The following is a 16,390-nucleotide window of genomic DNA, read 5'->3' on the forward strand; positions in this document are numbered from 1 at the left end:
TTGTCAGGCTTAATTTAACCTAAACCCTGTGAAGTTTATTTCACTCTTGCAATCAAAACCTAGAGAAAACAAAAATGCACAATTCTAAACGAGAGTTTGTAGGTTCACCTCCTTTGAGAAAAGGTAGACTTAATGTTTTATTTCAACAATCTTCCCACTCTTTTTAAATACCAGCATTTGTATACAACTGAAAGACAGCTTCAATGTTTTTAAACCAGAACCCTCAATATTTTCACTTTCATTACCATTTAATAAAACAAAGGTAAATGACTCCTGGTAAGCTGACTAACCCTGCCCACCAAACTATGCATGGAAACTACAGACTGGTGGTGGTATTTTCCCCAACTCCAGGAAATCCGCATCCTCTGCAGGACAGTTAGGGGAGCAGGCAGAAACCCGACTCAAGTGTCAGAGCCCCTGCCCAACATGACTGGCAAGAAACTGCAAAGCGCAGCAACATGCATCTATCTATCCCAGTTGAAGACCAAGAGAGATCCTATTTGTGGGTTCCCAGAAGAAGTCCTAATCAGCTTTAGCAAGAACTTTTTAATAAATTTTGGGTTACAGCTGTTGTGAAAGTAGAGATCACGCGGAATCTTTGAAAAAGCGTCCTGTCGTTCCTCAACTTGTACTTTAAGGCAAAGGGAATCACTTGGTGTCGATGCGCAGCAACTGCTCCTGGCCATTTATTACGAGGGACTTGAGCCGTCCGTCTTCTTCCACTTCCACCCGCTCCTGGCCGTTCTCCACGATTCTCTTGGTGGTGATCTTCTTGCCATTTACGATTTCTGTGGAGGTGGACACGGACTTGAAGTTGCCTGCCCCGCCACTGCCACAGGACATGGAGAAGGAAGAAAGGCCGTCAGCCAGGGGCCCAAAGGATGTGAATCCCGAGTCGAAGGCCGAAAAGCCACCGCCAAACGTGGGGAACTGGGCGAAGGTGGAGAAGAGCGGCACGGACCCTCTGCCTCTGGTTCTGCTGCTCCGGGAGGTCCTGTGCCCCCCGAAAATGTTCTCCAGCGGGGCTCCGAAGAAGTCGAAGGAGAAGGGGTCCTGGCCCCCGAAGAACTCCCTGAAGACGTCGGCGGGGTCGCGGAAGCTGAAGACGCACTCGAAGGGGTCGTGGCAGGGGCGGCCCGCGGCGGCCCCGCCGTCCTCTCCGGCCTCGCCATAGCGGTCATAGACGCCGCGTTTCCTGGCGTCCGACAGCACCTCGTAGGCCTGGGCCACCTGCTTGAATCTCTTCTCTGCCTCCTCCTTGTTCTCCGGGTTCTTGTCGGGGTGCCACTTGAGCGCCAGCTTGCGGTAGGCCTTCTTGATGGCGTCGGTGGAGGCCTGCCGGGGCACGCCCAGCACCTGGTAGTAGTCCACCATGGTGGGGAAGAGGAGGGCGGGCAGGGCGCGGCCCTGGAGCCAGGGCAGGGCAAAGGCAGCTTCTGGGAGCCTGGCTGCGGGCCCAGGCTGTGGGCGGAGGCGGGGCGGCGCTCTTGTGACGTCACCGCTTCTCATTGGCTGAGGCCGCCTGGGCTTCTCAGCCCAGAATGCAGTGCTGCAAAGGAGGAGGGGGAGGGTCGCCTCGTTGCCTAGTAACCATAGGCCTGGGGCCAAGGTAGGCCTTGCCCAAGCTGCCCACCCCGCCGCCCAGGCCTACTTGGAAGTCCCGTGTCTGTTGTCCCCGAGTAGTGTCCATGTTCAACCTGGAGACAGAGGGACAGACAGATAGCAGGGTGAATCTGAGTGTCTTAGAAAATACTCTCCTTCCCCTGCTGCTGCTGCTGCTGGTGGTGGCTCATGCGAGTAATTTTAGCTACTTAGGAGCTTGAGATGTGATGGTGCAGGCTTAAAGGCCACCAGGCCTTGGAATGCGGGGATCACACATGTTCAGTTAACATAGTCCTTCCCAAGGAGTGCCTTTGGGGTAAAGTGTCAAGGGAGTTCTGTCAAGTAGTCATGGACTTTACGTTTATCAAAGCCATAAAAGTAATTCAGAGTGACCGTTGGGCACCATTTCATAGTACTGCTTATCTAGGTGCCCTGTGTACATGGACGTGTGCCCCAGTGAAACTTGTTACACCCTGCTATTCACTTTTGGACCTGTAGATTTGATTTTGTATTACTCATGCCCTGTCTCCTACTGAGATGACATGTGAGGGTGTGAAGGGAAATTAGACCAAGCCCTTTCTAAAACAGATTAAATGTAACTTGAAGGAGCAAAAGTCGTATAGACTTAGGTCATCCATGTGCCATTAGAAAATTGAGGGATGAAAGACAATGGAAAGAGCTGCCTTAATGGAGGATATAGTGAGGGAAGAAGAAAAGGGATGCTGTGAGATTCTGGGGAGAAAGTGCTGGCACACCAAACCCATCTTCAGTGTGTTATTACAGACAAAAGGTGTAGTGTGTGGTGGAGAGGAGAGGAGAGGAGAGATCCTTCATCTTCATCCTTTAGGTTGACCTAATGGACAGGACCAAGGTGCAGCTTCTGTGATGGGCTAGAACACTCAGGGCCAGGCCTGGGGGTGGTGGCCTCCAGGAGCATGGGAGCCTGCCTTAGAGAAGGCTCTGAGTGTCTGAGGCTGCCTAAGCCTATTCAGTTCACCAGTGGTGAACCCTGTGAGAAATATCTGAATATCACAAATAGGGACACCAAGGTTCTGGTCAGCCCTTCTGTATCTCCCATACAAGGAGACAGAGGTTGTGGTTTGGCCTACCTAGAACACTTTAAAAAAAATAAAACATATTCTGGGAGTTTGGCCTAGTGGTAGGGTGCTTGCCTAGCATGCTCAAAGGCCAGGTTTGATTCCTCTGTACCACATATAGAAAAAAGCCTGAGTGGTGCTGAGGCTCAAGTGATAGAGCTCTAGCCTTGAGAAAGTCCAAGGACAGTGCTCAGGCCCTGAGCTTAAGCCCAGCACTGGCAATAAATAAATAAATAAATAAATAAATAAATAAATAAATAAATTAATAAAGCTGGGTTCACATAACTCACATAGGTAAAACTAGCTACGTAGGAGCCTGAGGTTTGGAGAGTTGTATATTGAAGACAGAAAAGCAAAAGAAATCCACCAGACTCCATCTTTAATTAACCAGCAAACTGCTACGCTGGAGGCATATGTCAAGGGTTAGAACATTAGTTGCAATTAAGCCAAGTAAACAGTGTGAGTCCCTGCATTTAAGCCTCAGTACCATTAAAATCAACCAATAAGAAAAATCCAATCTCTAGCATACCATGGGGAAAATATTAAATATGTATTTTGTTTCTTTAGTTTCTTTAATTTGACTGCTGTACCTATTATCTCTCAAATGACTTATACAGAGAGTTGGCACTTCCACTACTTTTTCTTATTCAGAAATGTGGCCCCAGATAGGCACCAGCAAGGCAGCAGTTGGTTACACCTGAAATCTTAGTTACTAAAGAAACAATCATCGGAAGATTGTGGTTTAAAGCCTGCCCAGGTAGAAAAAAACCTATGGTTTCTATCTCAAGTCAACCAGCAACCAGCCTGGACTAGAGGTGTTGATCAAGTGGTAGAGTTAAGTCTTGAGTTAAAGCTCTGGTACTGGCAGGAAGAAGAAAAGAAAAGAATGTGGCTTTTCTGATAACACAGAATATAAAGACTGTCTCCTGGTTGCCCTCAGGGCAATTTTTTTTCTTTTTTCTTTTTCTTTTTTTATTATTGTAATTAGTAAAAGGGTTACATGATATTTGCCAGATAGAAGGTGCATTAATTCATATACATTGATACCCTTTCACATGTCTTGGTACCCGTTTCCCTCCCCCCCACCTCAGGGCAATTTTAAGTACATCCTCTGATTCCTGTAAAATTTTGGTCAAGGACTTCTCCAGTGACTCAATTCTCACTCATGTTGCTGCTTCATAAGGTGCACTTTGTATGTTGAAAAAAGGAAAGCTTTGTGCTGTTTGGATGTATTTGAGATGGCTTGGAGTTCTTGGGAACAGTGTACAGTTTTTATTTTACTTTCATTGCATTTTTTATTATTGTAAAGGTGATGTACAGAAGGCCACACTTGTATTATAAAGAATACATTTGTTTTTGAACAAATGTAGGGCAAGCTCTCTGGCAGGAGGTAAGCATGATCGACGCACACACAGTACATAGGCCGGGAGGACAATCATTAGCAGGTCTGTTGTTTCGTAGATCAGGAATTGTATAGTCCCAGCACCCCAACCTCCTGAGCCAATCACCTAGCAGGGAGTTGATGTAAGGCACTTGAAGCGGGTACCGATTGGTCCTTCGGGGAGTGCAGGAACATAGACAGCTCATGGCTGGCAAGCTAGGCAGACGTGCCTGTGGGCTATGTATCTACGAGCAGGAAGTGAGCTTCTACTGCCCTCTAGCTGACTCAGCCAGATCTGACCAGCTCTACCCACAAATTTCCCCTTTTCTTTTAAAAGGACCGTCATTATGGTAATCCCTTGTTGGAGGCGTTGCTGCTGGGAGTGCAGGCATTTAACAATTCCCAAAAGAACAAGCCCTATTAGCACAATGCTTCCCCATATAACTATAGAGGATGGCAAAAACCGTTGCTGCAGTTTCTAAAAAGGAGGCAGCGGGAACAAGGTGTATGGTAGTCTGATTTAGGCGGGTAATATCATGGAGTAAGTGCTGAGTAAAGTTTAAGTAATTGAGGGACCAAGGGCCTTTGATATAGTCACTAAGTTCAGAGATACTGGGCACAGAAGTGGAAAGCTGGCAGACAGAAGTAGTCATAGCATTGCATAGTCCTCCTTGTTGCAGCTGAAGAAACGTAATCTGTTCTTAGAGCAAATCTATCTGTTGTTGGAGCACGAGGGGGCCTCCTTTAAGATGATTGGCAACCTGCAGGTGCTGTAGCTCTATGGATGGCAGCTGAGGGATGAGCTGATTTATCTGTTGTACGGTGGACACGCTCTGAGACAATGATATGGCGGCAGTAGTAGCAGAAACTACTGAGGCGATGATTGCTGACACGATTGGAATGATCAATCCTATTGCTCTCTTACAGCATGGATGAATTAGTTGAACCTGAGAAAACTGAGAGTAGTTAGTAGCCAAAACAATAAATGGGGGAACATGCACCAAACCTGCAAAGGAATAAGTATCATTTGGTTGCCAGTGATAACTAAGTGTGCAGACATCAGAGGAGTTGTCTCCTAGGCAGAAAAAGAACGAGGCTCTGACCACTACCATCCCTGACACTTGGTTGCACGCCGTGCGGTTGCAGCGATGTGTGTTGGCCAATATGAGGGGAGACAAATCAAGACAGGAATGTGACAAGCAGACAATTGGCATGGGGGGTCCTAGGTCTCCCAATCATCCCCCTGAGGATTTGTAAAAAGTCTTTAGATTTTGAGGCTTTGGGTTCTCTTTAGACCCATTGTATATGGCTGGGCATAGGGACAACATGAGGCTTCCAATTTTTTTGCCTTGCCAGGAGTTGGCACAAAGACTAATTACCAATTCTTCGAGAGCAACTGAAACATTGCCAAAGCAATTAAATTTCCTACAGGGACATAGCTGCATACAAAAGGGTATATCAGTCGCATGGGTGCAGTTTTTCTCATTGGAGCAAACAGGGTAGGGTCCCGTGTAGTTCCACCATTCTGTCCCATGAGTCACCATGGCAAGGTGGCTAGTACAGCCATCAAATTGCCTAACTGACTTGTTTGAAAGCAAAAGGAAATCGCCTTCTCCCGTTTAAAGGTGATGTTTTTTGGTTTGTTTTTTTTTAGTGCCATAAAGTATCTGCTGAAAAAGGGAGGCCAACCGTGCCATTAGAAGAGAGCATTTGGGGGGAAATGGTGGTATCTTCCCCTACCATCATTAATATTTGTGGGATGGGCACTAGTGTTATCTTACCCTGCCCTGCAGCAGATTGGGAATTGGCTGTAATAATGGCACACATCAGGAAGAATACAGTACTATGCCCTGGATCTGGGTCTGGGGCCATGGCTGGAGCCTGTTCTACCAGTCCCTTTAGATCTCCCCAGGTGATGGCAGGTGCCGTAGCTCGGGGTCTATGTCTTCTTCTCCGCAGGCTGTCAGATGTAGTCAGCGCATCTCTCTCTTGGGTGGTGACTGCTGGTCTGACATCTCGAGTTGGAATCCAAATAGGTTTGTCACTTGTGTCTGGAAAGATACAAGCAAATCCTCTCCCTTGTGCCATTAGAGGAGCAGGGTCCTCCCACCTTCTTGTGATGGGGTCCCTCCATCTAACCAAGGAGACTGGAGTAGGTGTTTTCATGAGGCCCCAATGTAGGGCTGCCGGGGACCCGCGTGTGGCAGGTGCAAATGTTAGGAAATTTTTCACTGTAAGGCAGTAATTTAGTTGTGCTTGGGGGCCTTTGAGCCCTAGCCCCTCCATTTCCCCCATTTTCTTTTGAAAGGAGGGTCTTGATTCGACAATGGCTTGGCCTTGTGGGTTATATGGAATACCTGTGTGGTGTGTAATGTTCCAAGGGCGCAAAATTTGTGAAACGATTTGGATGTGTAAGCAGGGTCATTGTCTGTCTTAAGGGTCCAAGGGACTCCCATAATTGCAATGGCGTGTAACAATGCTTTGATGGCGTGTCTAGTCGTTTCACCAGGGAGGGTTGTGAAACCTGGAAATGTATCTATGCATATGTGGACGTATTTTTGTCTGCCAAATTGGGGAACATGGGTTATGTCTATTTGCCATGTGCCATTAGGTCTAAGTCCTCGTGGATTTATTCCCATAGATTGTAATGGCCTTAAGGGTAGAAGCGGTGCACAGGAGGAGCAAGAGTGAACCATGTGTTTGCACTGTTGGTGTGTTAAATCAGGAAACAGCTGTTTAATAGTGGTTGCTGGTAAATGGAAGTGACCATGTAACGTGCGAGCTTGGTCTATGGATGTATTGGTACGTAAAATCACTGGAGTAACAGCCTGGTCGATAATTTTGTTACCAGCAGCAGCTAGAGGTCCGGGGAGGTTAGTATGAGACTTAATGTGTTGAATGTACCAGGGCTGGGCACGATTGTCTAGTACAGCCTGAATCTTATACATTACTTGTGTTACATCCCGCTCATCGTCCCTCAATAAAGTCCCCGGTAAAATAGTGACAGTTTGCACGGCATATAAGCTATCAGAAAAAATATTAAGAGGTTCAGTGGGAAAGGATGTAAGGGAAAATAACATGGCCAACAATTCAGCAGTCTGGACAGACAGGGAGTGTTGTGGAAGCGTATATTTTTTAGTATCAGCATTATAAAAACCATACACAATTTTGCTAGCATCTGTAAAAAGTACAACGGCCTGAGGAATGGGTTTCCCTCTGGGAAGGGCAGTGCATTCCCATGACAGTGGAAGTTCTTGAGTAATTTTTAAAATGGGGTTTTGGGGCATATGATAATCAATGTTAAAATAGTAGTGGAATGATTGTTGTCCTTAATGTACTATGTTATCTTTCATCTCCTTTGCTGTCTCTTGGGTATCTCATATTGTTACAGTATCTCACTTTGTTATCTGATATATTGAATTTATTTGTATTTGGTTATTTGAAATTTGATAGGGAAGGGGGGAAAACCAAGTTGGGGGGTGGGTGGTGGGTAGGGGGAAGGGTGATGGGTACCAAGACATGTGAAAGGGTATCAATGTATGTGAATTAATCCACCTTCTATCTGGCAAATATCATGTAACCCTTTTATTAATTACAATAAAAATTATAAAAAAATAAAATAGTAGTGGATAACTTTTAAGGCTAATTCTTCAGACGTTAGGAAATCAAAAATTGTTTTTCCAATAGGCCACATAAGACAGTCAGGGAATTGATTGGGTTGGGGAGCAGAGCAGGGCTGGGCGCAAGCCGAGGCCAGAGTCAAGCTCTCTGGCAGGAGGTAAGCGTGAACGACGCGCACACAGTACACACAAGCATTAGCAAGTCTCTCGTTTAGTGTTGCGCAGATCAGGAATTATATAGTCCCAGCACCCCAACCTCCTGAGCCTCCCTTGGCCAATCACCTAGCAGGGAGTTGATGTAAGGCACCGATTGGTCCTTGGGGAGTGCAGGGAGAGTGGACAGCTCAAGGCTGGCAAGCTAGGCAGACGTGCCTGTGAACTACGTCTCTATGAGCAGGAAGTGAGCTTCTACTGCCCTCTAGCTGACTCAGCCAGATCTGACCAGCTCTACCCACAAACAATGTCACCCCTTCTCTTGCTCTCTCCAAGTTTTTCCCTCCTGTACTCACCCACAAGTTTTACAGTTCATTTTCAACATAACGTGTAGTGAGGACTACTGTTGTGTTTGTTTACCCTTTGTCCCTCCATTTCTGTGTCCCAAAGACAGATAAATGAACAAACAAGACAAAAGGAAAAGTAAACAAAACCAGCAACAAAGAGAAAACCTTCATGTTTCCACTTTTCCTCATGTTTTCATGGTTCATTTTGATAAGTATTTTATATAATCAGACTACATAGGTATTGTACCTTTGGAATACAGTGTGCAGTTTTTGATGCTACAAAATTGATGGGTGTTGTATAGGAGAGAAGAGTCACTACTTTGTGTGAAGTGGATCTAAATTTAATAATGAAGAAAAGATTGTGCAATGCAAAGCAAATGTTTTCCCTGTTTTCACACAGCTAAGAATCTCTTAATAAATTCATGTAAATTTTATTTTCTAGGTGTTTTATGCTTCCTTGCTAAATTTACTTATTGTGAATTAGACTTTGCAGTTAGGAAGGCAATGTACAACTATGACAGGAAATTTGAAATAGACATGTTTACATTGTATGTGCACACATCCATAGCCAAGACACTGAAGACTCAGCACACTCAGGCGTGTACCTCCGTAAACATAATAAATTATACATCAAGGAGCTACAACAGCAGAATTGTTGTAGGATAAACATTCTCAAAGGCTCTCATTTCATTCTTACTTGTCTTGCGTAAGAATGAAATCCAGGAGGACCATCACTGATTCGTGAAGCATGTGGTCTGGCATCTGCGGTACACTGTGGAGACGTGGACTCCTGGAGGCTTGGTCAGCTCCATCTCTGTGGCTGCTCTCCCAAGCTGGTTTGCACATTGCCAGAAGCTTTCTCACCAGCACTGGACGTTGATGGTATATTTAACATGTGATCATACCATAATATATATCACTTCCCTGAGTGAGTCAAGGCCAAATTAACCAGCAACAAACTTGAACTAGAGGTGTGCTCTTCTCATTTTTCATTTTGACTGAAACAAAACTATACGTATTGATGGGATACCTATGGTTTCCTTGATTCATGTATACATTTTGTAATGATTGTGAGAAAAGTGCCTTTTCTATCAAAGTAGTTTGCTTCCTTTTTGTTGCTCTTTTGAGGATTGCGTTTTTGAAATGTGCCTGCTTTGTCTAGGTGGCTTTGGCCCTTGCTTCTTGCTGCACTGTAATTAAGATATCCTGTTATAAGTGTCCTGAGTTTTCGTTACATCCTCTCAATCTTGCAGATTGGGAGTCTGGCTCAGCCGATCTGGCAGATGGGCGGGGTCTGCTGGATTACCAGCCCACAGGGAGCAGCTGCCTTCTCCATGTGGTTGCTTGCCAGGTTTTGGCTGATGATGCACTCGTCTGCAGAAGTAACCCTTGCCCTGCTGAGTTCCTTTCAAGGTGATGTCCTTATTCCTAGGAGCCATTTCTAACATGATCAAATTGGTATGGATATTTATCATATTCCATGCCTTAGATTTTTATCATTTAGCATGAGTACATCCAAAATCCTGTCATCACATTATTGCTAATTCACAGATGTAATAGATGATCAGATCATTTACTTTTTCTACAGTTTAATAGTCTACTTAAGGACTAACATCCCAGCACTCTCCTCTTAGCTTACATGATGTTAGACTTTGCCAGAAAACCACACAGACATCCAGGCACAAAGAACTAAGAAAAGGTTTATTGGAAGCAAAGGGCCAAACAAGACCCCTTCTCACAAGAGAGAAGAAGCGCTGGCTATGTTCTTTGCTGGTGTACAGAACCTCAGGGGCTAGGAGGGGCTAAGAGGGGGTAGGAGGGGTTAAGGGGCTAGGAGCCGGGGACTTCATCTTGGCAGGTAAGGATTTATGGCTGATAAGGTAGAAAGGGGTCTTGCAGCTAACCAGACTTGAAGGTCACTTTAAGGGGATCTTGTTGCCGTATGTGGTTGTAACTACCCCAAAGGAGTGCCATCTCAAGGTGAAGGAAGATTTACTGCCTTTACCAAATGAGCCAAGTGTTGTCTTGGAGAAGAGCGTGCTAAGCTGTGGGAGAGGCGGCTAACACCTGAGATCAAATTTTTGGATTATACATATGGACAAGATCATTGGTATATGTGTTCTGATGACTCACTTACTTCACTCAGTGTTCCTGATGCCTCCTCATAAATCTTACGACACACAAATGGCAGGATTTCATTCTTTTTAGGACTGAAGAATATTTCATGATATAAATGGAAATATATGCCACCTATATACCTTTAATATATACAATAGTCACCAAATTTATTCCTATATACAGATATTAAGAATATATGCTTCAATATATATATGTATTAAAGATATAAGTGTTCTTCAAAATCTATACCACTATTTCTTCACCCATTAAGGAAATTTTCATTTATTCCCCTTTACTACTATGAGTATGCATTCTCAAGATTTTTCTTTTGTGGGTCTTGGGGCTTAAACTGGTCTGGGTACTGTCCCTGAGCTCTTCAGCTCAAGGCTACCACCCTACCTTTGAGCAAAGCCTCACTTTCCCTTTTCTAGAAGTTAATTGGAAATAAGAATCTTAGGCCCTTTTGTGCCAGGCTGGCTTTGAACCTTGATCCTCAGATCTCAGCCTCCTGAGTAGCTAGGATTATAGGCATGAGCCACCTTGCCCGACTCAAGGTTTTTTTTTTTGTTTGTTTGTTTGTTTTTTAATATCACAAAGAGCCTCACAAAATCAGGCCCAGCAGAAAGCTGGCGATAGTGACTGGCCTGGGGGTTGGAGGGTGTGGGCTATACGCTGGACAGCAGCACCACATGTGGTGCCCAAAGCATTTCTTCCTCACAATGCTATTTTTAGCTTTATTCCTCTTATGTATCTAGTAAAGCTCTATTCCTCAACCCAAGATTTAGCACAGGTTTGAGAGGGGTGTGTGCTAGCACATACCCAGTCACTCAGTGCTTATACTAGAAATCAGTTTGCATAGTCCAATGGATGTGTGCTTTATAACCATTATGTTGCACAAAAATTCAAAGTCTTTATGAAGTCAAAAAAATATTCTTACACAAAAGCTTTTACAAAGCGGATATAAAACTGTGTCCATAGTATACAAAGCTCCACTTCAACTTTTGTTTTAAATAGGAAAGCATTTCTAGTGCTACAGGCATCAAGGTATTAAAAGGCATCAAATTTTGGTGCATAGCAACGCTGGATCACAGAGGCTTTTATTCTTGAGGGGAGCAAAGCAGCCCCGAAAGGGTCTAAGGACCCTACATGAGGCAAGTACCCCAGAGCCCAGGGACAACAGGGTAGAAACAAGTCTGGTCATGTTTCTGGAACTTTACCTCAGAGGCTAAGCCCTCTATCCTTCAAAGGAAGCTCTGGGATTCCAACCACAGGCCCTGAAGCATAATCTTATATCCACACTGACATAAAACTTACTTTCAAAGAAAAATTAAAACACCTAGCTCCAAGAGAGTCCAAAGTAATGTACTAAAGGACTGTTCTCTGGCTTGTTTTAGGGAAGAAATCTAAATCATGAAAAAAACAACAGTGACCAAAAACCCCATACATCTTCAGCCTGGGTCAATACTTTCTACTCTACAGACTACAGGTGGTGGGCAAAGGCCAGCCCTTGGCTCAGTCCTTATGTGACTACAGTAGAGAAAATCCTGACACTAAGAGTCTGCAACTGCTTGGAGTAACAGTGTCATGTCTGAAGCCAGCCCAATACTCTGTCTTATATGTAGGCACTCAAAAATGTTTCTTCCTGAATAAATCAAAGTGCATTGTTTCATTTAAAGCATACTGTAAAGTTTAGGGACTTAAAGACAGAAACAGGCAAAAAAAAAATCCCATTAAGAAGGAGAAGATAAGGGCAGGATAGGTGCCCGACTTGTGTACCTCCTTGACTCAAGGGTTTTAAAAAAAAATTATTCTTTATCACACACACACACACACACACACACTCTGCTGCATTTATTGGAATTTGCCTCAGGAGTGCTATAGAGTACAACAAAAGTTTTAGTTAGGCACGAAGTCCAGTTTGAATTCACTTTGAAAATATAGAGTATCGATCCCCAGATTTCTAGAGAGAGGAGGAAGGAGGCATGTGGTGATGGAGTTGGACAGATAACAGATAAATGAACAAACAAGACAAAAGGAAAAGAAAACAGATGACAGGACCTCATTACCTCTCCCAGAGGAAGATGTGACAATAGCAATGTGCTCAATGAACTGAACCTCCCAGACACCTGCAGGACCCTTCCACTGCCCTCCCTGCCCCTGGGGAGCCGGGTCCTATGGACCCTCCTCCAGGCTCCTCCTCTCTGCAGGGGCTTCGCTATCCTGGAGATTCCCCCACTCGTATAAACACGGGCTTTTCTGCATCCTAATGTCTTCCCTGACTTTATTTTTGTCAGTTGTGGGGCTTGAACTCTGGGCCTAGGTACTGTCCCTGAGCAATTCAGCTCAAGGCTAGCTAGCACTCTACCACTTGAGCCATGGCACCACTTCTGCTCTTCTGGTGATTAATTGGAGATAAGGGTCTTACAGACTTTTATGCTCGAGCTGGCTTCGAACTGGGATCCTCAACTCTCAGCTTCCTGAGTCACTAGGATTACAAGTGTGAGCCACCTGTGCCTGGCTTTTCTCTGATTTTAGTTTCATGGTTCTCATCATGGATGTCTTTTACTCTGTTGAATTTATTTCTATATATTTATTTTCATGAGTATTGTAAATGAACTTGTTTTTCTGATTTCTTTCACAGCCTGTTTGTAATTAGTATGTAGACAAGCTATGTGTTGATTTTGTAGAAAATATTCATCAGATCTAAGTATGTTTTGGTAAAATTTTTAGGGTCTTGTAGATACAGTGAAATATCCCCTAAAAATAGAACAATCTGACTTCTTCCTTTCCTACTTGTGTCCCTTCCATTTTTAAAATTTCATGTTTTTTTGCCTTATTCTTGTTAAGAATTTGATCACTATATTGGATAGAGTGGAGAAAATGGATGGTTTTTTTTTTCTTAATCCTGACTGTAAAGGAAATGCTTTAATTTTATCTCATTCAGTATGGTGTTGACTATATGTTTATCATATATAGCCTTTATTATGTTGAGTTACATTCTTTCTACTGATAGTTACTTTTGGGTATTTATCATGAAGATAGGCTCTGGAATTCTCCAGGCTAGTGATGACTAGCCCAGGAAAGAAAGGTAGAGAAATGTTAGAGGAATTTGATTTATTCAATAAGGAAGCATGGGAAGAGAGTGAACATTTCAGTCTATCATCGTGTTTCATTGCTTTTGAGGGTGGGCCATGTGTGATTTAGATAGCAACTCTCATTTCATTGTGGGATTCAGAGCAAGTCCTTCTGCAGAATGAAACGTCTAAACTGCTACTTTGAGGTCCTTGAATCTATTCCTACATTTGTCAGTAATCAGCAGTTCAAATATAGTGCTTTCTGAACATGACAATGACATCTCTGCTGAAATAAGCTAGAAAGCCAGTAATTGCTCCCTGTTTTCAGAAAGCTGGCCTATCCATATCTTTGTTTTATGCTGTGCTGATGCAATAGGTACTTAGAAATGGTTTTGCTAAAAAACACTCACCCCTCACTTGGCCCCGCAAGTTAACTAAAAGCTGGACAAAAAGTTAGCATTCTAACTGGGAATTTGGACTAGTGGTAGAGTGTTGCCTAGCATGCACAAAAACCTGGGGAAAAGCCGGAAGTGGTGCTGTGGCTGAAGTGGTAGAGCTCTAGTCTTGAGAAAGCCCAAGGACAGTGCTCAGGCCCTGAGTTCAAGCCCCAGCACTGGCAAAAATAAGTTAGCATTCCTTTCTTTATTTTTGCATCAGTCTCCTTTGTCTTAAACATTTGGGTAGAGAAGAGTTAATTCTTGTTATGCTCCTGTTCAGGATGCCTTGTCCCAAAAGACCATCAGACACCATCATCAATGTAAAGGCAAGGGAGTCTTTATTGCAAGCTCGAGCTCGGGTCTTCCACATACATGACTACAACCGGTGATGCTGAGAGGCCCCAAGCTCAGGGGTACAGCATCTTTTATACATTTCTTGGGGGGGGAGGAGACGGAGGCTGAGCACACATCATAGTACCTTGTAACAAATCATCACACACTGTGGGAAATTCATAAAACAACTCTACAGTATGATTGGCATGCTACCAAGCGGGAAAGGATCAGAAACAAATTATTGGTGAGGTTTGAGGGTTGATGTATTTTGAACTGGTGACACCACTATGGTGACTCTAGGGGGAGCAGGCTAAACTTCAGGGTTTCTGGTTTAGTAATGATTACCAGACTCTAGGAGGGGCTGTTCTGGTATTATAGATATTGACATCTTAATTACCAGCTGTGGTTTCTAGAGCTGCTTTGTACTAGGCTTTTCTTGGTATTAGGGCAGAAGTGGGTAAAGGGTCACAGCACAACATAAGGTCTTAGCAATAAGGCAGTGAAGTGGGTTACAGAAGCAGAACTAGTAGTCAGTGATTACAAAATGGTGGTTCCAATTTTTAGTTTCTCAAGTTAATCATTTAAGTGTCTGTCTCAGAACTGGTCATAAATCATTTATGATCTATACATCTGAGGCCGAAGTTAAAATGAGAAGTGTAACTGGAGCTTTTTTTTTTCTTTTTTATTTACAGATACAGTTTTTAACAATTATGATAAAAACTCCCTAAAGGGTTCCTGGATATCTCATTATCCCAAACCCTCAACTACTCTGCAATCTAGGGGTAGCACAGCTTTCCAGGTAGGTCATTCTGAAACCATGCATCCCAGAAAACCACACAGACACACAGTTATATACAACAGAAAAAGGGGTTTATTGTCAGCTGAGAGGCTGACAAGGCTAGTTCACTCACTAAAGGGACCAAAAAAGCGCTTGTCTGTGTCTCAGGAGGACCTTTATAATCTAGAGGGGCTAAGGGCAGAGTTTCATGTGGGATGTGAGAGCAGAGGACTAAGTGGTCTAAGATTTATGGCAGATGCCCGAATTGGTGATAAGGAGGCCTGCTGTTACCATTTACAGCTGTGACTGACAAAATGGAATGTATGTTACTGTAAAATCAGGGACCCAACAGAATATCAATTATCAGAAATAAGATCAAATGTTAGAGGCAGACTGACTATGAGAAACTCCAGATTGAAGTGAGGAAATGGTGTCATCCTGGATCCTAGTGAGATACAGGGAGCAATAAATAACTGCATCATCATAGCCATCCTGGCTCCTAGCCAGATGTGGGGAGCAGTTGACCTCACAGACATCCTGATACCTAGGTGGGAGAGGGCGAAGCTGTCCACACAGCTCCCAGGCCTAGATGTGAGACAAGCTATCCTTTGAATTAGATGTCTGACCTAATGGGGAGAGCCAAGAGGGCCTGCTCTGAGGAATATGTAGATGCATTGTATTCAGTTAGCCCCAGGGGAGCCCTAATCCATGTATTTTGCCTAACACCACCATAATGCTTAGTCTCTGGCATCATCTGAGTACTGGCAGTTCATAGGCCAGTCAATTAAAAAGCCCTACAGCCCCCAAGGCAAAGCTTGCACTAAGCCTTTTTGTTTTATTTTATTTTTTGCTAATCCTGGGGCTCGAACTCAGGGCCTGAGCACCGTCCTCAAAGCTAGCGCTCATCACTTGAGCCTCAGCACCACTTCTGGCTTTTTCCTATACATGTGGTACTGAGGAATCGAACCCGGGTCTTCATGCATGCCAGGCAAGCACTTTACCACGAGGCCAAACTCCCGGCTGCTGACCCACCTAACCTTAAGGGAAGTACACGGGGCGGGGGGTGGGGGGATAACGCCTGCATTTGCTGTGAGCTGACTGTCTCTCCGGCTTCGTCCCCACTCAGGAGGTTCAGTGGCAGCCTGATAAAATATGGCTAACAAGGGGGCATGACTCCCAGTGGGGACCCACCGGAGGGTGAACTGGATGTCCTCAGGCCGAGGGCAGCCGGCCAGATTTTCCAGGAGGAAAGTTGCAATGGTACTTACCGGAGGACTGAATGCAAACGACGCTAAAACGACGTGCAGGTATCCGGTTCGGCAGCGCGGAGAAGCCCCAACCAGGCAGAGGGCGGGGTGGGGGGGGGGGAAAACACACGCTGTGCGCTAGAGCGCACGCGCAGTCCCGGGTCAGCGGTTTCCCGGAGGGGCGTGGCTTGCCTCCGGAAGAA

At 44.6% G+C, this 16,390-nt stretch overlaps 1 protein-coding gene and 1 long non-coding RNA gene across 2 annotated transcripts; both read right to left on the minus strand.

Moving 5' to 3' along the window:
• Positions 1-526: 526 nt before the first annotated feature.
• On the minus strand, positions 527-1,467 carry LOC150048953 (dnaJ homolog subfamily B member 3-like). The gene has a single exon (XM_090355083.1). The coding sequence runs from the start codon at positions 1,372-1,374 to the stop codon at positions 649-651; it is 726 nt and encodes a 241-aa protein (XP_090211209.1). The 5' UTR covers positions 1,375-1,467; the 3' UTR covers positions 527-648.
• A 1,647-nt stretch (positions 1,468-3,114) lies between these two features.
• On the minus strand, positions 3,115-16,294 carry LOC150048954 (uncharacterized). The gene is made up of 4 exons (XR_016539115.1): positions 16,209-16,294; positions 5,862-6,131; positions 3,786-5,027; positions 3,115-3,634 (listed from the first exon to the last, which is right to left on the minus strand). It is a non-coding gene; the product is annotated as an uncharacterized LOC150048954 (long non-coding RNA).
• Positions 16,295-16,390: the final 96 nt, after the last annotated feature.

Source organism: Megascapheus bottae, chromosome 21 (genome assembly GCF_031878675.1).
Source record: "Megascapheus bottae isolate mThoBot1 chromosome 21, mThoBot2.hap1, whole genome shotgun sequence".
NCBI classification, from domain to species: Eukaryota; Metazoa; Chordata; class Mammalia; order Rodentia; family Geomyidae; genus Megascapheus; species Megascapheus bottae.

Bases quoted from the DNA above. Each gene is read 5' to 3' on its own strand.
- LOC150048953 (XM_090355083.1), bottom strand. From the start codon at position 1,374: ATGGTGGACTACTACCAGGTGCTGGGCGTGCCCCGGCAGGCCTCCACC.